Raw genomic sequence first — 25898 nt, 5'->3', positions numbered from 1 at the left:
TTTTTCTTTAATAATTTCTATTTCATATCTTCTTCAAGTTTTTCCATGAAAAGTATATTATTGCTCATAATTGAACGGCGGCTCGATCGTACATTATATTTTCAATATTTTATTCGATGATTTTAATAAAAAAAAAAGCCATTTTAACCCTTAAAGTGCACACTTGGTAAAAAAGTTAGTTAGAGTGTACTGTGGGTGTTTGACACCCCGAACGTGTTTGAACGCGTCTCCTGAAGCCGCTATTTAATATTTAGACCTCGCCATTTTTTTAAAAGTAGTTTGATACATCTTTTTTAAAATTTAATAGGTTTTATACCCATCTGAATTAACACTAGATGGCACTAGACAAATAACCCATTTTTTCGAATTCACTACCGTTTTCGAGAGATCAAAAATTTGTTGGGATGTCAAACATCTCATGTGCACTTTAAGGGTTAAAAATAAACATTTTCTCTTTCATCAAAATACATTTCTTCTTTCACATTTTACAACGTTTTATAGTTCCTCACCCTCTCTCCTCCCCTTCATCTTTTTCCCTTTGGTTTCTTTTTCATTTTTAATTTTGTATCTTTATTATATTTTATCATAAAATAATTCATTGAAAACTTGTAATCTAAATATTTTCTTATTCAAATGTAAGATACGTCTTTTATTTTCATATTTCGCTAATAAAATGCAATAGACAAGACGAGATGAAATGCAAAATAATTAATTGAAATACATGCACACGTAAATACATACAAGAATTGGACAACACCATAATAATTAACAGATATAATAATATCCATGCACGTTCGCTGTATCTGTGTATGAACCGTATATTATATATTATCATACGTACATACATATATATTGATATACACTGATATATTGATATGTGTATATATATATATATATGTTTGTCTATGAATACACACATACATATCGTCGCCTATCCATTGAAATCATACGCCTTAATAAACCTTACATATCTTTCTATATAAATATATATGTATATGCATTTAAATATATAAATATATATACATATATATATATATACCGTATCTTTGCTGCGCTGCTTGTTTAAACGTAAGCTTTAGATCAATGAATTAAATACAGATCGATACAGTACGAACAACAATTACATTTACAAACAACAGTTTACAACAAACAGCGACAACATTATTAATAACAATAATAACAAAAAAACAACAACAGTTAACAATGATGACACGATCATATCCAAAAAAGCAAGCTAGTATCGATATTTATAGAATGCAACTGTTTGCGAAAAAAAAATTTCTAACAAAAAAAGTAGACGTAGGAAAGAAGAGAGAGAAATAAAAAAAAAAATTAAAAAAAAAAAACAGAGAAAATTGTTTGCAACCAGTGACACAAACGGAGGTAGTTTATTGAAAAGCCATTCCAATTGTCGATTGTTGAAAAGATTGAGACGATTAAAAAATAAATAAAGTAAAGGAGTGAAAAGGTTAGATACAAAGAAGAAGAGGAAGAAGAAGAAGAAGAAGGAGGAGGGAAGAGAAAGAGTGTGGAAGATGGTGAAAAACAACGCGACGAGATTTCCAAGTTAATGAAACTCTGGTGAGAAGTGAAACTTTACGAAAGGGAAAGAGAGAGAAAAAGAGAGAAAGAGATAGGCGACGCGCACGGCAAATTCAAAGCTTTGTGTATTTAAAAAAAAAAAGGAAATATTTATTTATGTTTTTTTCTCTTACAATTAGTGTTGTCATCATCGTTATCGTTCTCGTTAAGTTTGTTAATTTGTTACTATCGTAACATGCTGTAAATGATCGCTTTGATGCTCAATTTATTTGTTCATTACGGTACTTTCGGCAGAAAAAGTAACAACCAATAAAAATATTTGAAATAAAATGCATATCGTCGAATAAATCGTGGTCAAAATTAATTGTGTTATATTAAGCATAAATAAATGCGTTGTTTTTTTATTTGTTCCAGATGAAATAACATAAACTAAACGAATAGATTTAACAAACAAACAGAACAAAAAGAACTCGTAATTATTTGTAAATTTGTTATCATTTGAAATAATATAATATGAAACTTAGAAAATGTAGTAGAGAGAGAATTGTAATAAAAATTCCGAGAGTCGTATAAGGTTTCATTGACAACACAAAATAGCTTTATTGTTTTGACATGCAAAATTGTCATGGAAAAACATGGAAGTGTACGAAGATGACAACAACGATGCAATAAAGTAACTTTATATAAAATCTTACTTTTTATCGCGTTAGAATCAATTTTACTGAGAGAAAATGAAGACTACGACGTTTTTGACATGATTAGAAGAGAAACGAAGAAATAATCTCAATAGTATCTCGAAACTCCTTCCGAAATACTAAATATTAAATAAATGACGAATGATCGAAGAAAAATTAATATTATCTCATTCGTGTATAAATCTTTATAAAATGATCCTTTTCTAGAAAAATTATTCATCATTTTGGAGAAAATCGGTAGAGATAGAAATAGATACTTTTAATAATGTTTACTTTTGCTGGTTCATTTAAAATAGAGAGAGAGAGAGAGAGAGAGAGAGAGAGAGAGAAAGAACATTTTTATTATTTACTTTGCCAAGGAAAATCGAGAACAGATAAACGAGAATTATTATATCGTCGACGAATACATATTTATATTTAATAATGTTTTACATAAAAAGAAACATTACTTTTTGTTATAAATTATCGAATACTCTTAATTCGTTCAATAATTCAATCGACACGTGGATCTTATATTTTGGATTTCCATCTTTTTCTAACGTTGAGATTAAATAATACACTTCGTATATATACTAAAAAGTATAAAAATATAATATAAGTGTTGTGTTAAATTCGTATAGTTACATTTTGGCGAAAAGTTAAACCCGACTTTCCTTGGTAAAAAAAAAAAAGATTAATCAACGTTCTACTTTAAACTCGTACATCTGTTTTTATGGTAACACGAGCTATCACTTGAAAGTTTGAGAATAAGAGATCGAGATCGAGATCATTTTGTTTCGCGTTGTTATATTTAAAATGAGAGAAACGTTTGTCCTAAAGATCTCACTCTTTTAGGTGTTTTTGATTAACGATATTACAATTAAATTCCAACTTACATTCTCTTTCTCTCGACTAAGTTTAGAAAGAAAAATGTCAATAATAATACATAGATTTTGAGCATAATCGTTGATAACCGAGATTTCTTCCAACGATATAAAAGATATACGATTCAGAAATTTGTGTCCAAATTAGTTTTTTTTTTTCTCAAAGACCGTGATTGTGATTCTGAAATTATCTACACAGATTTTTTGTTACAAACATTCATATTCGATGGAAAAGAAGAAGAAATATCATATGAAATATTACGAACACACATGTCGAATTTACAAAAGAGAGAAAACTATTTGTTGAGAAATAAAAACAATTGAATTTCTTTTTATCAATCTATTATACACATATACGTTAAAAATACTGATCAATTAAAACATACCTCACGATTGTAATTATTCATCATTTCATTAACAAATACACACGCATTTACACATAATAATAATAATAATAATGTAACACTACGTATATACACTACAGTAGTATAATTGCATGGCCTCATAATATGTACATATATATATGTATACATATATTATGAATTATACATATATACTGTACCTATATCTAAAACAATTCTACACGCATACACGTATATACATAAACACACGTCCACACGCATACACGTTGAAGAAAAATAAAAAAAGAAAGAAAAAGAAAAAGAGAGAGAGAGAGAAAAAAAGAAAGAATTTTCCCCTCAGTTTTGCGTCTTCGAGTCTGTTCGATTGTAGTCGAATTGATCCAAAAATTTTGATTAATTGACATTCAATTTGATATTCGTTCCATTAAAAACAAAAAAAAAACAAAAAAAAAAAGAAAAGAAAAAGCAACAAAAGAGCAAACAAAAGAAGTAATTTTCTTCTAGTAGAGAGAAAAATATAAAAATAGGGTGGTCGAGGAAAAGGAAAAAAAAAAGTAAAAAAAAAAGGCAAAACAAAATATGACAAAAGAAAAATTCTATCATAAAATTATAAAACAAAACGAACACGGAAAAAAAGAGATCAAGAGGGGGAGGAAAAGGGTGACGATGTAATCAGGATCGGACGCGAAACGATTCGTATATTAAGATATATCTATATCTATATCTATATCTATATATTTTAATAGAAAATTAATTGATTATTTCCATTTCGGTATTTTCGGACGACGAAAAAACGAGTAGCTGAATATGGAAAGGCGTCGTTGATCTCGTTGTCGTTGATTTTCGCGTTTAGCATCTTCTTTTTGCCAGCCACCTCGATGAGACGGAGGAAACGACGAACTGATATTCAAATTGGACTTTGTTTTACGCAGCGAGGGAGAGGGAGAGGGAGAGGGAAAGGGTACGGTGCTAGAAAAAGAAAAAAAACTAAATTTTTGGTGAGAGGTAACAGGAAGTATATGCAGTGGGTATAGAAAGTATTCGTATTTATTTCTAATAAACTTTTACATTGATTATGTGTAAATTAATAATAATATTTCTTTCTTCTTGAGTTGTTTTATATACGTTTTCGTCCGATTTTCCAACAATAATTTTCGATCTTACCAAATTTAGAGACCAACTGATGCCGACAACGCTTACAAACATACTAATGAGGTCAATTATAACTAGAAACCAATCATGTGATTGTTTACATTATGATTTATATAAAAACTCTCTTGTAAATAGTTTGAAATAAGAACTGTACGAATACTCGTATGTTTCGTATGTTTCGTATGTTTCTGCCAATTTGATAATTTATTCAAAAGAATAATTGTGTCTTTTATTGCATCTATTGTAGAGACCTTCAAGAATATGTATAAATTCATCGTTTAAAAAAGTTAATTAATAAACTACAATTTCACAACATTTTATTTCGAATTGATCGATGTACGAATATTTTATGCACCCACTGTATATTATATTTTAATTCTAAATTTCATTAAAATATCATTTTGATTAATAATGTAAATGTAATGTATTCAAATAGAATATCAATCTTCAAGCACCTCTCCCTACAAGCTCTTAGCCCAATCCCTCAACCCACAGCTCAAAAAAAATCCTCAAACTTCATAAGAACCGTCGTTTCCATCGCCCTTCTCTGTCTCTCCGCGTCTTATGTTAGTTTTTCTTCGGAGGAATTATTATCATAGTTATTATTACTAACTAATTGTACTGCTATATTATTATTACTAGTGCCAGCATCGTAGCCACGACGACACGAAGACGTACATACCCAGGGGAAAAGAATATAGTTAAAAAAAAAAATAAATATATATGCATATATAAGTATATACATATATACATATTAAAAAAAAAAAAGAAATAATACGATACGGTCTCCTCCTTTTTAAAAAACGAAAACCCATCTCCGCGGGCGCCGAACGTCGACGAGCGCTTTCCCACGTGACGCATTGGAAAAGGGTGAAAGGTGGAATAAAGAAAAAAAAAAAGTAATAGGAAAGAAAAAAGAAAACTCAAAAAATATGCATACAATATATATATATACGAAAGTATAGAGGCAAAAATTAAGAGAGAAATTGCGGGAGAGGAGTGGAATGTGATGTGATATATATATGTATATATACATATACATATATATTATATCGCGTTTAAAAGCTATGCGTATACAACGCGTATACGTAGACATAATTATGTAGAGGAAAGGGGCTGCGACTGAGCGATAGAGAACAAAAAAAAATATCTATATGAAAAATAAACCGCAAAAAGGTGGGGGATGATGGATCGGGAAACGTTCGATCGAGGATGCTCGCCGACGTCAGGCGCGAGAGAATGCTGTCTTTATTATTATTATTATTATTATTATTATTATTATTATTATTATTATTATTTGTTATTGTTATTGTTATTGTTATAATTATTATTAGTATTGTTCAGATACGCGAGCATTGTGCTGCGAACAGATTTTTACGGCCAACCAACCTCGATTCCCCGCTCTTATTTATACAAAATACCTATATTTTCCATAAACATTATTATTTTAGCCAAGTTATATACTCCAATGTAATTGTTAGCTATTGTTTCATCATTACATTATAATATGTACAACCTTCCCATTAGTTTTCCATTTTGAAATTGCGATTGACATCCAGGTAGCAAAGTTTGAGCCTGCCCGGTTAAACCAACCCTCTTATTTTTGTTCTCCTACATGATAACAAGCCTTTTTCAGAATTCTAGTTGGTAATTTTAGTATGCGATTAATTCTACCCACCAGCAGCCTAAATTTCATATTTCCCCTATTTGCCAATTCTCCCCTCCGAGTTTCCTAACGTATCGCAATAGCATGAATGTGTGCGAAAGAATGCGTTTATTTCAAAAGATACATCAAGCACGTGCATATATACAAATACATATACATGCATACGTATATGTTGTTTTGCTCAAGGATTTGAGCGCGATAATTGACGTAGGTAAAAAATGATGGCAACGTTCAATTGAATAATAATTATATTTGCTTTGACTTTTGAATAGAATTCTTTTTATCGCTTTTTGAGATGCTCGAGTGCCACGACGAAGGACGTGCGGTTTACACGAACATTTTCAAATACCCGATACTTTCACGATATACAATAGGAAAAATACTTACCACTCTTGCATTAAACAAAAACAGAAATGGAAAAGAACGATCAGGAAAGGAAAGACCGACTACTGTTACTTTTCTTCGATTGATCGTTTCTTCTTCCGCAACTACGAGTACCTGTAGTAAGTAGATGGATACCACTACTGGTGGTCTGCTTAATTTCAAGAACGAATCGGAAATCGATTTACTATGGTACACCAAGTCGTTGCTTCGGAAGAACTTACTACCTTTTTCCTTTTGTTTTCACTACAATTGATCATACGATGCGTGAGAATTTGCGTGCGTGCGTGCGTGCGTGCGTGCTCGCGTGCGAAGAACTAGATCAAATGGAACATCATTTTTGCGTGTATGTGCTACTAAGTTAATAAAAATTTAATGTCATCAAATTTAAGAGAATTCAACTATAAAAATATCTCGTCTGAATGTAGAGTACGAGTCGAGATATAGACAGTAGTAGTATATCCCAATTTTGTTCAGCCAGTAGTATAAGTCCAACGAGGTCAGCCAGGCTCGCTGGTTTACGTTTTAAGCCTGTAATAGTTTAGTTCGCTGCAAACGATAAAGATCAAAGTATCAAATAAAAGTACAGTTTTGTCCTTTGAAAAATATTTATCAAATATTGTTATTAAAAATATATAAAACATCATCATATCAAGAAATAATTTTTACTTTTGCAATTAAATTGATATTAGATTATATTACATTTTGTATACATTTATATATAGATATTGATAAGAGAAAAAAAAGAAAATAAGAAAATGTATTCTTTGAAGTAACATTTAAGAAATTTGGATATAATCTTTATAAAATGTCGAAGAGAGAGAGAGAGAGAGAGGTTCGTCTCCTTATCTTCGATTTCCACTGAAATTTTCATTCGTTTACCTAACAAGACGACGAGGAGACTAAAGAAAAAAAGAAGAGAAAAAAAAAGCAACCCTGACGCACGTAGACAAGAACCGATTCATTTTGTCAGTCGATTTTATCGATCGAATTATCATAAAGATAACCGGATATCCGTGCTCGTCCTGGTAATGGTCGTACTGTAAATACATAAAAGCGCATGAATGAAAGAGCAGTTCCAGCCGATCAAACCACCAAATCGATCGGAATAAATTCGACGAATAATCCGTTTATTCGATGAACGCGTAACTTTTCAACGGAATCGAAAAAAAGAAAGAATAGCAAAAAAAAAAAAAAAAAAAAAAAGAAAAAAACACAAGACGAAGAAAAAGAAATGTAGAAAATTTACTTTGACCTGCCTCATTCCTTCTAATTCTCAATTTTGGAGAATTTGAACTCAATTTGGATCCACAAGATTTCCTTATTATATCGTATAATTTTTGTTCTTTTTTTTTTTTTCATAAAATATAGTAGCTGCAGCAAGACAACTATTTTTTGTTACTCTTATGCAAGAGGAAGAAAAGAAAGAATGGAAGAAGAAAGTCGATTTGATTGAAGAAATGGCTAAAGGAGTATTATACGAAGACCAATGCAACGCTTCGATTCTCTTTAATCGTATATTCGATGCAAGGAAAGCACAAGAAACAAGAAGAAGAAGAAGAAAAAAAAAGAAGGATAAGGTAGGAGAAGAAACTTTTCGTTGAATTTCGCACGAAACATCCAGATAAAATGGCAAAGTTAAAAGAGAGAGAGAAAGAAAAACGAAAAAAGGATAAAAAAAGTGCGAGAGAGAAAGAGAGAGAGAGACAGCAATAAGCAATAAAATTGAATCACCCTATATAAATCTCGAGCGAAGTATTTCGTGCCGAGAAAAGTGGGTACCGCACGAAAACTTTCATCTTGTCCCTAAAGTCCGAGCCGAGCTTCTTTTTGCTCTGTGTATTTGTGTGTGTGTGTGTGTGTGTGTGCATGCGCGCGCAAAAGAGAAAGAGAGAGAAGGTCCTTAGGCAGGATGTTTGTTCCACGTATCTTGGAACTCTCTAAGGACGAGTCGAGTCACGTGTTCCACGTGATCACGTTCTTCTGCATTGTACTCTCCATTTTCTGTGTGCGCGTTTATTTATGTATATATATATCTATATATATATATATGTGTGTGTGTGTGTGTGTGTGTTTGTGTGTGTGTGCATGGGTTCCCGTCGAAGGCCATCGGGAACACGTGACGCTAGGCTTCTTCATCCGAACGGCAATCATTCTTGAGTTATTCCAAACGTTGTCATGGCATATACATCTATATATTGATATGTAATATGTTTGCGCTTATGTGTATGTGTGTGGGTGGAGAGGGGTATGTATTTCATACATACCTCGTGTGTATATTTAAGACGTGCATGCACGTTGTCTATCGAATCGCTGGCAACGAAGTATCTGGCTCGTAACAAATACGATTTTGATTCTTACCCTGAATTGTTGGAGAATGTTTTTACTACGAAATTTTATTTGTGCTATTGTGTTCAATATTGGTTAATAATTTTAATATTATAAATAAGCGTCGCAAATGGATTTATTTTCGATAAGATTGTTTTGAAAATAAAATATTGTAAACAATTGACGCCGCCAACATTCCTGCTTAAAAATAAACAAATTAAAGATAGGCATCGAAAAACATGCTTACGGCAAATTAAGTTCAACTTAAAAGAGGTTCGTGCCAAAACAGAAAGAAACCAGGGGAAAGTAGTGCTATATCAATCGGATTTAATTAACTTGCATGGACGACCTTTGAATTTATCGATCTTAATAAAGAGAAGAGGGTTGGAGAACATTAGTAGGAATGTTGCGGTCGTTGTTAGATTCCCTTTCGGAAACGTAGGGAAAATGTAGGAGGGAGGAAGAAAGTTGTATCTTTTGATGATACAACTCGATCTTATTGTCTTATTTCGTAAGTCGAAACGTAAACGTAATAGTAAACGTAGTACAGTTTTAACAAGATAGAATGAAAGTTATCATTCTCGTGGATGTTGTAACCGAGAGAGAGAGAGAGAGAGAGGGAGAGAGAGAAGGAGAGGGAGAGGGAGAGAGAGAAGAATATAGGAAGCAAAGTACGTGAGATCTCGCAGGCTTATGTAGAACGTACGAGGAAGACCTTTATCGAGTCAAAGCGGTATCTCGTAGAGGGCTTCGCTACGAGTCGAGCCCTTTGCGACAGACGCCAACAAGGAACCGAGCGAGAAAGAAAGAGAGAGAGAGAGAGAGAGAGAGAGCGCCCTTCAAAGCACATTCCCTGCTGCGTAACCTTTTGACCCGCCACCCTGCCGCGTAGACAGCTCTTCGTCTCGTTCTCCACCAACCACCCTTTCCTCCTTCTTGTCGCAGAACACAAAGCCTTCGTTTCTTAGAAGAGAGCACATTTACGCATGCCATCTCCCACCCATTCCTCCTCCCTATTCTCTCTCCTTTTACTTCCGCTTTTCTTACGTATTTCTCTCAAAAGAAGATTCCAAATGCAAAGAGATTCACGTTGGATACCAATTCTCTCTCTCTCTCTCTCTCTCTCTCTCTTTATCTATCCAAGTTTTGTTTTAGTTAGTAAATGAGAATAACAGTGACAGAGAGAGAGAGAAAGTGGAAAGGAATCTAATTGAATACTATATATATTTAAAGGAATACTTCAAAGTTGGACGATATATATGTGCCTATAATTATGAAAATGGTCTAAGTGAAAATTAAAAAAAAAAAATGAATTTATCAGTTATTTCACACCACGTTATTTTAAACTAAATAAATTTCATGTAATTTTCAAGTATTGTCAAAAATGAATTGTTCAATATTTTCATATTTACATAGCATTCAAATGTAATTCTTGAAATATCTCGAAACAAGAGATATATGACTTAGACCACTTTCATAATTATGGACACATATATCGGTATAAGAACGTATTGGATAGGAAGAGAGAGAGAGAGAGAGAGAAGAATATCCGAATGTACTGTTGTTATAAAGTTGAAAAAGAGAAAAAAAAAGAGAGAGGAAGTGGGAGAAAAGGTATAAATATTTTTGCGGGCCTTCGATGTCGTCATTGTCGTCGTTGTCGTCGTCGTCGTCGTCGTCGTCGTCAGCGTCGTCAACCTTTCGTTTCGTTCTTGCAATTTTTTTTTTGTCGCACTCCAAAGCTCCGGCAATAATGAACGCGTCAATTTTCCATCTGGTCCCATCTTTCTCTCTCTTTCTATTTCTATCTATAATTCTCTATCTCTCTATCCTCCATCGTCGTTCAGCATCCTCAACCCCCTAACCCCCCCCCCTCCCCGCCTCCCCCGTCCTCCATTCGTTCTCATAGTTCGTGCCATTTTTTTCCGACGCTCCTTTCATTCGTTATCGTCCGTTTGCTAATGGCATACGATTGCCTTTCGCGTCTGCTCTTTCTCTCTCTTTCTTTTTCTCACTCTCGCAACTTTTTTGTATTTTTTAAAACGAGAGACCTTTACTCTCTCTCTTGCTCTCTCAGCGACATGCGAAGTCATCGGTGCCTTGTTCCATTTTCGAACGCAGATCGACGTACATGGGAAATTGGGAAAAAATAAAAGAAGAAGAAGAAGAAGAAGACGAAGAAGAACGCGACAAGTATACGGATGCACGCGTCTTTGACAAACTGAAAAATTCGATCGAGTTAATAATGCGTATACATATATTTGTTTAAAAGAAAATGTACCTTGTGTTGATTTGCCCAAGGAAATATATCCAAGAAATATTTCAAATGTGATTTAATGAATAATTTTGATACAATTGACTAATAAAAAATATCATATGCGTTTATGTTCCAACGTATGCATGTATGTAGAAGAATGTATAAACATCTCTGAGAGGGTATGCGGTGTGTTCAAAACGAAAAAAACATTTTTCTATTTTACGAACAATATACCAATAACAAATACTTTACTAGAACTATAACAACATTTACAAAATAACAAATGTCGAATAAAAGCACTTTTCACAAGCAATATCAGAACTACATAATATACTTATATATATATATATATATTAATATATAAAAAGCACGTCTATAAGCAACACATAAACACACACGCGTGACCGCACGTTGCGCATCGGTGGCACGCGAAGAGGGAACTTGAAAAGGGATCTTTATTCCCCCTCACTCTTGAAGCGAAGAAAGAGAGGGCGAATAGAAATAGAAAGAGACGACACAACGCAAGGAAAGCTTGCTTCTAGCAGAAACTGCAACCCCCTTTTTACAACACACTTGCATTGTCGCAAAATATATTTATATTAATATACATATGCATACATATATACATACATATATATATATATATCTCGCCCCTTGTTTAGCCAACCGTCGTAAGAAACCCCCCACCCCCCTTTAGACCCCAACCCTCTCGTTTGGTAACCACCCCTTTTAGTGACATGTTTACCAGCCAGTAGCTTTAAGTTTTTGGAATTCGTGTATGCAACAACTCGTTTACCCCTTTTTCCAATTTGACTTGTGTACGTGTTTATTATACATATCTACATATATATCTATCTATTAATATTATACTTACACATTTGCGTTTACGTATGCATACATACTTACAATATTCTATGTATCCATACATTTATCAAAAGTAAAATACGTTCGTTAAGGGTGTTTCATTATTTTATTCTTTGAATAAAATGCTTGAAACCAAATTTTTAATGAACGGATGACATAACACAGAACAAATAAAAATACGACGACTTGCGAGAGTATATATATATATATATATATACATCGAACAGTCGTTGGCTTTCTGATTTCTTAAGTGAACTAACTTATGTTTTTTTTTTGCTTTCAGCTGCACAGATTCCACAACGCGGAAGTAAGTATCATTGAAGGTTTCATCGAGCAAAACGTTACATATACTTTTTTTCTCATTCACATTTCACACTCTCTTTGACGTGAAAATATAAAAAGATTAGTAAGAATTAATATTGAAATTTGAATATTATTTGGACAAAGCAAACATTATTTCATATAAATATTTCTTATCGAAAATGTGTCATTTGTTTTTTCTCACATCTTTATGATATTGATCCTTATTAAAGATTCATTATTAAAACGTCAAAGAGTTGAAAAGACTATAATCTTTTTCTAGCTTTTAAATTTGTGTGCATTTCAATTAAATTTCTCTCTCTCTCTCTCTCTCTCTTTCTTTATTATTTTATTATGAAAAAAAAAGAAAAGAAAATATAGACAAACTGAATTTTGTATTTGCAGCAATGATACCCTCTATATAATAGAAAAAGAAAGAAAGAAAGAGAGAAAAAGAGAGAGAAGGAGGGAGAGACAGGGAGAGAGAGAGAGAGAGAAAGAAAAGCATTCGATCAATCATTCGAAGTTTTCTTTGATGTTTGATATAATAAATTTCGTAGAAATGATAGTTGTTTTAAGGAAAGTTTTCAAACGAATTTGTCTATAAGGATATTTGAAATTGCAGCATGCAAGAGGAAAGACGAGATGTCGAGTCAGGCAGAACACCAACAGCCCGCCCCCAAGAAACCGCGGCTGGTTTTCACAGACCTTCAGCGCCGTACTCTACAGGCTATTTTTAAAGTAAGTATTGTCATTTCCTCCCCTTCTCTTTTTATATTTTTTGATCGATACTCTTTTATTCCGTTTCGCAATCTATTCTCGATTTTGATCGTGATCCTTTTTTTTTCTTTTTTATCCTATTTTTTTTTATTTTTTTTTTTTATCTAATTCATTTTTTAATCGGTTAATCATTCTAATCTTTACGCGTTGCTTTATACGTTGTTAATTTAATTTACCATGATTTTTTGTCGAGACAGATTCGATATTTCATATCTGCGCAATTTTCTACTATATCATTTTTTTTTATAAATTAAAAAAGTTTCCCTACAGTTTGCAGAACGATGCATTAGTTTTATTTTCAACTGTGTCGTTGATTTTACTGTGTGATTCAGTGTCGTGTTAAATTTGACATTGATTCAGTTTTGTATCATTTTTTTTGATGGTTAAACTTTATGATTTTACGCAAAATGAAATTTGTAAAAAAGATTACAAGAGTTTTAGAGTCAAGATTTCTTAATCATTGATTATTATTATCATCATCTTGACGAAAGGTAAAATGATGTTAAGTTCGTAGATTTTTCGCGTGTGTTATATGGAAAATAAGTTCGTCCTCGAATGGAAAGATAGGTGAATCGTAGCCGAGCATCAACGTGAGCGGTGCGCGCTGCTAGATATCGATCTGTCTTGAATAATTTCGTGGCCGGTTCTTTACTTACACGCTCTGCATTTCCTCCTCCTACCACCCCTCCGTCCCTCTTCCTTCTCTCTTCCTTCTCTCTTCCGACCAACCCCTTCAACGAGTCCTCATTGCAAGCATTGAGGATCGTGTCGTTTTAAGAATGGACACCTACCAAATTCAGAATAAGTGGCAAATATTTTAACCCTTGTCTCACTCCTTAAGATCATTTAAAAGCTTTAAAATTATTCTATCTACACGTAAATGTTTTCTTTTTTTTCTTTTTTTTTTTAGAGTTTGCTTTATCGATCGTTGCGTATAGATACATCAAGTATAATATTAATGGGATTGAAGGAATTCAACGTGCAAATTACTTAAGCGAACGATTCAAATGCTTAGCTCTATTTATTAATCGAGATAATGGTGAATAAATCGATTAATCGATCGTAACAATTTCCAGTTTGTATAGTCCATTGGAAGGATCATAAATTGAACTTTTCATGAACTCCCATAATCGAATTTAATGATTGTGTTGGAATATTGAACGATACGAAAAGATTTGCTAATAAGTTATTGTTAGCAAAGGTACGATTTAAATTCGGCGCGTAAATATATATAATCGATTAAGATAATTCTTAGAAACACGCGAAGAAATGGAAAGGGTCCTGTTTGTAGGTACCTTTAGGTCTTTGGAACTGTGCCAAATAGTTCACGTATTGGCCTTAGCCCAGTTAACGCGTTCGCATTCGCTACGCGAACACATTCCATTTGATTTCTCCTCTGATTATTTGGTGCGCATAAACACACACACACAAATCATACTTGTAATTTCTTCAAACTTTTTTTCATTGTTTCTATTTGAAAATCTTTGCTTAAAAATGATATTCAAACATTGATCATAAATAATTAATATTACAAACATAACAGTATAATTAATTCATTAAATAGGCGTTAAGAAATAAACGATACTATAACATTAATAACGAAAACATTGTAATACGATATCTAACGCGAATTCTACAATGAAAATAAAATGAGGAATATTTTGCGAATGATAGAAAAAAGAGAGTATACATTTCTCTCTGTAATTCATTTCCGAACGACCTCCACTTCGTACTCGAGTTAGGATTCCTTTTGTTGCATGGAGGAAAATTCACTTCTTTTGTCAACTTCGACGTCCTTCTAAACGATATAAATAAAAAGTACATATACAAGAGAATAAAATATATACACTAAACATATATATGTATAAAGGTGTGTGCAGTGATAGAATGTGTAGATGTATAGAAGCTGAGAGGACAGTGGCTGTCATGGAATAATCACGATGTTCTCCCTGATAGTGTCCCGTATTTCCAACAATTGATGCGCCGTTCTATACCATGAGAGTGAGAGAAAGAGAAAGAGAAAGACAGAGAGAGGGTGGAAAAAGAGGGTTGGCACGGCGTCGAGTCAGAGACGACATCTTCGTTTCGTTGTGTATCGCTAACTCACGCTCCACCAACGAACACGGCGAACGGCCAGACAGGATATCAATATTCCCCTTACTTCACTTAAACGAAGTTCAACGAACGAGAAATTACGAAATGTAATTAGAGAACAGGAGTAAATTTGAATATGGATAAGTATGCCCTCGGCGAATAGTAACAAGTTCTATCGTTGATCGAAAGAAAGAATTTACTTTTCTATATGTATAGGGGTGGGGGGTGGGGATATAGATTTACCATCGATGTGTCCATTTCTGTGTTAGCTTTCGATTTCTTTTCTTTTTTCTTTTTTTTCTATTTTTTTTGAAAAATATATCAAGGGTTATTGAGAGAACGTTGATATGGAAAATGCAATAAGGATGATGATGATAAATGTTAACACTAACACATTTAATTGTGTAAAAACATAATAATTTGTTTCTCTCGATAATTCTACGTGTCGTTCTTAAGTTCCAATGAAATTATCTAAATATGGTAGGAAGGATAAATAAAACATGTAAATCGTGAAAAACGTCAAAGCGATGGATCTTGTTATGCGAATCCGAGGTAGCATCATTGATTCGCGATAATAATCGTTACGTTTGTCCTACGATCGATATATATATATATATATATATATGTATATGTATGTGTGTATATACACCTATACACTTTGGCGTAACAACCGCGTCCATTTTATTGATCGTCAGGCTCTAGAACACACGTTGAATAAGAAACGTCGTGTTAAAAAGGAAACGTGCTTTAGTGTCTCTTCGTTTACAAGTTGCAATAGTATGAGTTTCTCTAACACAGATTACCTTAAACTCAATGAAAAATTTTCGTCGTAGTGGCTAGTAATGCGTTTTACTTAAAATCAAATTTACGAAATTCAATTTAAATGTTACTCCTCTCAAAGGATTTTTCTTTCCTACGGTGTAATTTTTTGTCTATACTATGTCTTTCTCTCTCTCTCTCTCTCTCTCTCTTTCTTTTGAAATTCGTGTCTAGGTAAAATTTCGAACCTGTCGATAATACAACGTTCGAATAATAATAGTAACGCGCCAAGTGTTGATTAAAACGTACAAATCCATAACAACACAATATCATATTTATTTAATAATTAAATTACATTTATAAGACAAACTTATTTTTCATTTTTCTTACAACGGGTTTATAACCCATAGAAAAACGAAGCAATAATACCACGAAACGATCATATTAATTAATGAGTTTTCGAGCTTAATCGAGGTTTTAAGGGCAACCGATATTAGTATCTAGGTCACAAGATTAATTAACGAATTTAAATATTTTATAAATCTTTTTTATATAAGAAAGTCTTTCATTTCCTTAACGTTTCTATTCCTTCTAACCCTCTTTCTTCAATTTTTTCATAATTATTACTTGTTAGTATATTTTAAAATAAAGATTATTATGATTATTAAATAATAGGTGAAAATATGATAAAGTAATAAAAGGAAATGGCTCGTATGATGTTAGTTATTTTAAACTATCCTCTATATGTATTATTCAAAGCAAAAGAGCGAATACAGCGTTAAATGATACAGTTATTGATAAATAATTCGTGTGATTCGGAGAAAAAAAAAAAAGGAATTTGACTGTAACTTCTTAACTGATCTTGAAGATGTTCCGTAGTTTTGAATACATGTGATCAACCCAAAATTTGCTATTGTACAATTGAAAATATAATGAAACAAAAAGAAATGGCTCCTGGCAACCGTATTAAAACAAAAACTCGTGGTCTCTCGGGATTAATTGTTAATGAAATACTATATGTTATATATAAAAAAAGAAAAAAAAAAGAAATAAATTGGACTGTGTTCGTAGGAGACGAAGAGGCCGTCGAAGGAGATGCAGGTGACAATCGCGCGACAGTTGGGCCTTGAACCGACGACGGTCGGTAATTTCTTCATGAACGCTCGACGGCGTTCCATGGACAAGTGGAAAGACGAGGATCCGAAGACCGTGGCGGTCGAGGAGGGACAGCTATCGCCAACAATAGGTATCGGACAGCGACAGCCAAGCGACGTTTTGTGACACACGTCCGACCACGAGGAGTACCACGACGAGTCACCGGAGGAGGACTTACCCTTCTCGTAAGGGTCTCCTTCTCCTCCTTTCTTCTCTTCCCACCGAACGACAACAACCAACACCTCTTTTCTCTATCCTTTCTAATACGAACTAACTTTGATAAATCGATACCACCCGTGCCCAAATAAATATCGAATATGCTCCAATTTATCCAAATTTATATTTTATAATGCATTTAAAACGCCTTTTTCTATTTCTATCCAAAGATTTTCTTCAAATGGGCTATACATATATACAGGGTAATTCACTAACAAAAGCTCATTTATTTGGGATACGATCCTTCGAATGATCTTCAACTTTTTAACTAACAATAAGAAATAAATATTGGACAATATATACACTCGTAACGTTTGGCAAGCATAATCCAAGAGAATCATTAAATGCGGGAATATGAGCAACTAATGTATGGACCATTAAATGAACTTATACGTCATTATTTAATGCGACCTCACAAGTGATCGTTACGCAAATGAATGACCTTAATTCGTGAATCATTCTACGTACAAATGTATCAATTTATCGAACCAAGTCGTATTTCTCGATTCGACCGAAATAATTGCTACGATTATTTGTCAAGTTTCTTATGACTGATTTTGGATTGAAAATTTCAAGCTTTTACGTTCTCATCTTCTGTTTGAAACTCCATCTATGTCAAAGAGAACCACGACCGTGCTAGGGAAGTATTATATATATATATATATATATATATATATGAAGGTCGTGCGTCATATACAACGTATAAGCTTCTACCAATGCCGAGGCAGCCATTATCTTATGTTCGTGATACTTTAGCAAGCAGCAACATCAGTAACAGCAATGGTAGCTTTCGAAAGATACAGTCATGTTTGAAATTTTTTAATGACTAGTGTGCATACCTACATATGTATGCATTTCTTTTTCGTTACTATTCAACTTGTTTTTTTGTTTATATTTGCCTAGTTTTCTTCTCGTCAATTTTCTTTTATTCTAGGTAGAGAAATAAAAACTATATATTTTTTCAGAGAAAATGTTTTTTGACGAAAATGTCGGAGAAAAAAAAATAGAAACGGTCGATTCGAGAAAGTAGAAAAAAAGAAAATGAAGAAAGGAAGAAAAATAGAGGAAACAAAAAATAGAATAAATTTTCAAAAATAAATGCTCGTGTTAGGGTTTTATTTAACATTTCAACGTCATCGTTTGTACGTCGAAAAATATTACGAAGATAACAAAATAATATAAAGGACGATCTGCTCTCGTCTTTGCGAAATTTGACTCGAAGGATCTCACCTCGAATTTTATTTCTAATCAATTTGAAAGATATGTTGTTCATAATTATGAGAGTGGTTTAAAATTTCAAAAAAAAAAAAAAAAAATCATTTTACCAGTTATTTCGTGTCACATTATTTTAAACTAAATTAATTCAATGTCACTTTCACGATATTGTCAAAAATGAATTGTTCAATATTTTAATATTCATATAGCATTCAAATGTAATTCCTGAAATATTTCGAAACAAGACATATATGATTTAGACCATTTCCATAATTATGGGCACATATAATGATCGGATCGATTTTTATTAATTACCTCGAAATATTTGGTTGAAATTCGTTTCATAAGTCGAGGAGGAATCGTTCGAAAGGTGTTTTTTTTTTTTTTTTCTACATTTCTCTCTCTAACTTGAGTTTTCCAATCACGTGCCATAGTTTGCCATATTAGAATGTACGTAAGTTCCTTCTTTAACGGTTCTAGTCTAATATATACATTCCTTCGTAGATGTGACACATACACATGATAATATACGCATACACATTTACGCTCAAGGAAGAAATTGCGAAATCCTTTCGATGGAATCAACCATCTTCCTTTTTCTAGTCAAAATTTTCGGATGATCGCAATCCTTATTGTGTGTATGCGTGTACATGTATATGTGTACATTTTGTTGTCTAATAGAAAAAAGTAAAAAGAGAGAAAGAAAAAGAGAAAGAAAGAGAAAGAGAGAGAGAGAGAGAGAGAGACTTCCCGACAAGTCAAAGCGTCTTCTCGATTTTTAAATATAGAAACTAGTCGCCTTTCGCGTGAAAGAAAGCGAACATTTTTACGATGATATCGATTTGCTATTTTAATAATAAAATAAAATAAAATAATATTAATATTAATAAGAATAATAATTATAATAATAATTATAATAATAATAATTATAATAATAATAATAGTAATAATAATGATATAATATAATAAATAATAGTAATAATAATAATAATAAATAATAATAGTAATAATAATATAAATAATAATTAAGAATAAATAACAGTAAACACTAAGGATAATAATCAAGCGGCTCGTAGGAGACGAGGAAAAGGGTATTCTATGATATACATAAACTTTGACTTGATCGTGGAAATCTCTGTTAAAACATTGATTTCATATTGCAGAAGAAGAAGAGGAAGAAGAAGAAAAGAAAAAGAAATTTGGATGATAGATTAGACGATAAAGATGATTGCTATCGATAGACGAGAGTAGAGTTAAACGATGACGAAGAAGATAAAAATAAAAAAAATAAAAAAGGAACAAACGTAATGAAATATAAAAAATATGGTGGGAAGAATATGGCGATGGAAGACTGTAATGTTTAATTAGATTCCATTACCATGACTCGTCGTGTATCCTCGTTGGTCAGATCTAACGTAAACCAATTTCAAAGTGGCATCGTGTGATGCACGTGCCAAGTGATATATATATCTATGTACGTACGTATGTAAATCTCTATGTATGTATGATAGCACGTATGTATGTATATATGTACGTATGCATGTATGTATGTGTGTAAAAAAAAAAAAAACAAACAAACAAAAAATACCAACACGTATATATCGGAGTGGACGAGAGTTTCCGCGCAAACGATTGTGAGAGAATGTGTGTAATAGTAATCGAGAGCAATTTTTAAAAAGCAAATGCCCGAACACAGCGTGTCGTGTATGCGAATTTAATCATGAATGAGAAAAAGAGAGAAAAAGAGAGAAAAAGAGAGAAAAAGAAAAGAAACGTTCTTGTATACTTGTGGACCTGGGTGAAAGAAAGACGAGATTAATACAAATACGTATACATATGCGTATACGTATGGTATATTTATAAAGAGCGAACGAACGAAAGAAGGAAAGTTTAGAAAACTGCATTCGATATCGTATTTATTAAAATCGTGCTGTGCACATCTTGTTATACATACTTTTGAAAAAGAAAGAACACACACACACAGGGACGAATGAATTTGTTAACTTAAAAATGTATTATTCGTTGTAAAAACGACAAGCTCGCGAACGACTTTCGAGAATTTCAAAGGAAAGCAAATAAGCTGATGAGAGATGTCTAATCGGGGTTAGATTTTTAGATATTAGCATTTTGTATTTTCATTCGAACGTCGCTCGTCGGCTCTATGCGATCAAAGAAATAAATGGAAAGAGATAGAGATACATAATTAAAGATTGCGCGTTTGTGCGTGTGCATTTTGTGTGAGAGAGAGAGAGAAAGAGGGAGAGAAAGAGAACACATTATTTAGTTTCGGTGATTCGGTGAAGATAGAAGAGTGAACGTTCTTATTTATTTTTTATTTTAATCAGAACAAAATTGACGAAACTGTTTCTCGCCCTTATTTAAATATTTTATTTGGTTGCTTTTTAGTTGGTTCATTAGAGATCTTAAATCTTATTCCTTTGTATTTCAAGGTTTGTGATATTAATGTGTTTTAATGATTGACAAAAGAAAGAATTTTTCTAAAACTTTCTAATCATTTTTCGTCTATTGTAATAATCATTTATTTACATTATACAATTGTCTTTAGATAGTGATATATGTGTTGTTGTTATGCTTGTAACAAAGTTGCCTTATTTATGCTTGATGGAATAATATTGGATTAAATAGTATTTCAATTAATTTTAAAGATATTCCAAAAAAATATTATCGTGATTAAGTCGTAATTAGAAATTTGTTGAAAGAAATGGGGAAAAATGAGAAGAGAGCGAATGTTTGTATGAATTTTGGCATGAATTTTAAAAGAAAGAAAGAAAGAGAGAGAAAGAATATAAATAAAAAAAAACAAACAAACAAAAAGAAGAAGAAGAAGAATAAAAAGAGAAAAAAGTGACCGAGAAATCGGTCATCTTTTAAAAGATCATATATAGTACAAACTAAACATATATTATTATTCTAATAACGGTTTAATTAAATATAAGTGGGCCGTCGCTGTTTCGATAGAATATTGAAAGTGATAAGCGAGAGACAGGGGGAGCGAGAGAGAGAGGGAGAGGGAGAGAGAAAGAGTGATATATGAAACATAGAAAGAAAGAAAAAATGAAAGAATGTGGACCGCTGCTGGTCTAACGTGACTCGCATATGATTAAATATATCTTGTTAAAAAAACGCTAATTATGAGTGCGATGAATAAACGATGAATTAGGTGATTACGAGGTATCCTTGTCGCTTATCTACAAAATTTCAAATAAAATAAAATTACATACTTTTGTATCAAACAAATTAGAGAAATGGGAAGAACAGAAAAGTATTTCAAACGATTAATCATATTATCGATTTAATTGTAAAAATAAGGAAACATCACGGAGAAAATGAAAAATTCATCATAGTAAAAATAGAGAGAGAGAGAGAGAGAGAGAGAGAGAGAGAGATAAATAAAAAAATAGAAAAAGAAAAGTCCCGGATTCGAAGCCTCGTTTCACCCTCATCGAATTTTCCGGATATCTGTTTTCGTTCGTTTTTATTGGAACGGACGAACATAAATACACTCACACGCATACCACCACACTCGTAAAAATTAAAGTACGTTTGAAGAAGAGAATAATAATGAAAAAAAAAAAAAAAAAAAAAAACGGAAGAAGAAGAAAGAACAAACTAAAAAGAAAAAGAAAAGAAAATAAGGCGAAAAAGAAGAGAGCATATAAATATTTAAAAAAATAAAAAAATAAAAAAAAAATAATTAAAAAAAAACATAAGAGATCTTGGCCACGTGGCCGATTCGTGTGCCTCGCGTGAGTTCTCGGTCGCATCCTTTCTTTTCAAAAAAAAAAACAAAAAAACAAAAAAAAAATGATCGTCTTCGACTCGCCTCGTGCTTTCTCCCATTTTCTGTGCAATCGAAAAACTTAACAAAATCAGTTATTATAAATATAAAGCGGATCGAACACACTTACACACATACACACACACACACACACACACACAGAGAGCAGAGAAGATAGGTGAAAAAGAAAGAGAAAAATTAGTTAATAAATATTACTCGTATTTTTCTTGGATCGTGCGCGCAAACTTTTGACACAGTGACGTATACACAGGAATAATCACATACACACACACACACACACGCAGAAAAATATAAGAACGTAAAACGCACGAAGGGAGACGACGAGAATTAAGTCGAAGAAGTGCGAAAATGTTCTGTACGATAAATCTTGTAAATATCATTATATTAGTCGCGACACTATTATTATCCAAGAGGGATAAGAGCGTAATTATAAAAAATGAAACACAGAAAGCCATACACACAAACACTCGTATATATATATATATAAATATATCTACAGAAAGAGAGGGAGAGAGAGAGAGAGAGAGAGAGAGACGCGCGATTTTTGTTACATTTCAAAGTGCTGCTCCTCCACGTGCGCCGTACAGGTAGCAGTATGCGTGTCGTGTTCACTTTCTCTTTTGTTCGTCGTAAATTTGAAATGAAAAAAAAAAAAAAAATTCAAATAATCTCAAAAAAAAAAAAACATGCGAAAGAGATAATCTAAACGAAAAGAAGAGAGATAACCATTAATTAGGGATAATAATGTGAGAACACATAGCTCTATATTATATGTATATAATATAGAGTATATTATAAGTAAATGAATATATAAATACGGATATAAATATGAACATATACAATTATATAAATTTAAAATGAATAAAATATATATATATATATATATATATATATATATATATATATATATATATATATATATATGTATACATATATATACATATATTTATAAATATAAATATAAATATAAAAATAAAAATAAAATATAAATATGAAAATAAATATAAATATAAATATAAATATGAATATATAATGCCCAGGGATGATTAGAGAAAATAAAAAAAGAAAAAAAAGATGAAAGGGTTTTCAGCAGTAATTAGGGGGGGATAGGGGGAAAAGAAGAAGCAAATCGATCGACGGATCGAAGGATCGATCGATCAGTTTCGATCACACCGATGAAGAAAAAAACAGGGGACTAGAAAGAGAAAGTTATAAGATGTTCTATTTATATATTATAAAACACGCAGAGAGAGGAAAAGAGTATATAAAAAAAGAAAGAAACAAGGAGCGAGAGAGAGAGAGAGAGGGAGAGAGGGAGAGAGAGTATGAGGTACGGGACTTATCTCTCGTTAGTTTAATGGCTATCGAAGGACTAAGGGAAGGAAGAAAAAATGGAAGAGGTCGACCGAGCGATATATAAAACGCAAAGAAAGAAGAAGAAGAAGCTTCTTAGGTTGGATGGACACGCCATTCGTGGTGATGTTGGTGGTGGTAGTTGATGGTTGTGGTGGTGGTGGTGGTGGTGATGGTAGTTGGTAGGAGTTGGTAGGAGAGTCTATTTCGGATCCGTGTATCTATAGAGAAGCAAGCTCTTTTATAATCGCGACTACGTGATTAGTTAACTCGATCGTAAATTAAGCGCAAACGACTACGACGACTACGACGACTATGATGATAAAGAAAGAACAAGAAGAAGAAGAAGAAGAAGAAGAAGTAAATCCGGTGACGATGACGCTTCACTTTGTCGATGAAAATCTTCTCACCGTACCATAGCAACCTTATATATGGTATACTCGTATATGTATATATATATATATTACGAGTATACATATTTCCATGCGTGTATACGTGCGAAATATATAGATCGATCATCAAAATTACTTAATAGAATTCAATCATTTTGGTTTAGTAGTAGCGTTGATTTTCTTTTCTTCTTTTTTGTTTTTGTTTTTTTTTTTTAAATCGCGGATACGAGATAGACGTGTTGTCTGGCTAGATCATAGAAAGAGAGAGAGAGAGAGAGAGAGAGATAATGGAATAAAGATGGTATTTGCATTGATACTCTAAAACATATCTAAAAATCGATGAGAAAATACGTGATACACGTACACACAGATTATACACGCGCGATCATCATATGGGATTCAGAATAATACATTGCACACAATCATACACAACACGCATAAGTAGAATTGCCGATAATTTTGGGACAAGTTTGAAGCAGGCAGCACGAATGATTTTTCGTCGATGAACGTTGTTGAAAAACACTTTCGATGATAACGATAATGGACATTTTGTTTTCCTTACTCTCCGAGGATATATCGTTGAAATTTCTAGAAAGAGAGGACAGGAAGATAAATCAGAAGGGAGAACATAAGAAAAAGTTTCGCATGTTCTCGCCTACGATCGTGCGAGAACACGACGAATAATTCCACGAATTATTAAACAAATAATAAACAAAAGATGATACATTCAAGAGAAGCCGATTATTCGATCGTTGTTGCGTGTGCTATTACCGAAAATGAACAAAATAGAGGCTGCAAATGTTAACAAAATAGAAAGAAAGAAAGAAAGAGAAATAAAAAAAATGATGGTGAAAATAAAAGGGTGGAAATAATGGAAAAAAAAAAGAAATGTGAGAAACAGTTCGTACGACAATAAGGTATCGATTAGTTTAATCAGAGATGAAATAATGTAAAATATACAAGTGCAAAAGAAGCGGTATACATTATTATATTTATTATAACTGTGCGTAAGAGTGTATGTGAGAGAGAGAGAGAGAGAGAGAGAGAGAGAGAGAGAAAGAAAGAAAGAAAGAAAAAAAATGCGGTGTACTTATATTGACGCGTATCTCTCTCGTGTGTCGATGAGGGAGAAGAAGAATGTTTAGCAAATAGATAAAAAATAAATAACGGAATTTAAAAAAGGAATAGATTAATTTAATGAATAAATAGCGAAAGATGGATGTTGTGTCCTGAAACGACGAGAATAGTCGAGATGAATGAATCTTAATGGTTAGTAATTAAAAAAAGAAAAGGAAAAAGAAAAAAAAAAGCAGATTGGTCTCTCTCGTTTCAGTTAAGAATGAGAATTAGAATGAATTAAAAAGAAAATGTAAAGAACGACGACAACGACGACGACGATTGATTACTTGGAGAAATCACGGGAGAGAGTCGCTGAAGTTATGGGGGTAATTGCGAATCAGGGGGACTCATCCCCTTCAGGGTGTGTGTTAAAATACCAAAGGATTGTAGAAATATTAACGAAAAAAAAGACGTATATTATTAATAATAATTATAAGTAAGGCAAATGAAAAAAAAAATACATTATTTATTGTTTACACCTATGTGTGCGTTTAGCAAACAATGTGGCTATGAACATGACCGTGTATTATCGAAAGAGTTATGTTAGCCCGAGTGGTATGCAACAATTTCAAAAAAGGCAGAGAG

At 32.5% G+C, this 25898-nt stretch overlaps 1 protein-coding gene across 4 annotated transcripts in view; it reads left to right on the top strand.

The window, feature by feature from the left end:
• The window catches only part of LOC107072970 (uncharacterized), a 78127-nt gene extending 52878 nt beyond the window's left edge, over nt 1–25249 (top strand). For 2 of the 4 annotated variants that reach the window (XM_089178840.1, XM_015333324.2), the window contains 3 exons: nt 12394–12417; nt 13036–13151; nt 17115–25249. In XM_089178840.1, the coding sequence (XP_089034966.1) occupies nt 12394–12417; nt 13036–13151; nt 17115–17324 (350 nt within the window). In that variant the 3' untranslated portion in view covers nt 17325–25249. The remainder of the gene's footprint in view (nt 1–12393; nt 12418–13035; nt 13152–17114) is intronic. The other 2 variants (XM_089178842.1, XM_089178841.1) reach the window with 1 other exon arrangement.
• The last annotated feature ends 649 nt before the right edge of the window (nt 25250–25898 follow it).

The sequence above is a fragment of the Polistes dominula genome, unplaced genomic scaffold, assembly GCF_049000335.1.
Source record: "Polistes dominula isolate Pdom_NZ unplaced genomic scaffold, Pdom_raw_medaka contig_18, whole genome shotgun sequence".
NCBI lineage: Eukaryota > Metazoa > Arthropoda > Insecta > Hymenoptera > Vespidae > Polistes > Polistes dominula.
The sequence above is the reverse complement of the archived record's forward strand: the minus strand, read 5'-3'. Positions and strand labels throughout refer to the sequence as shown.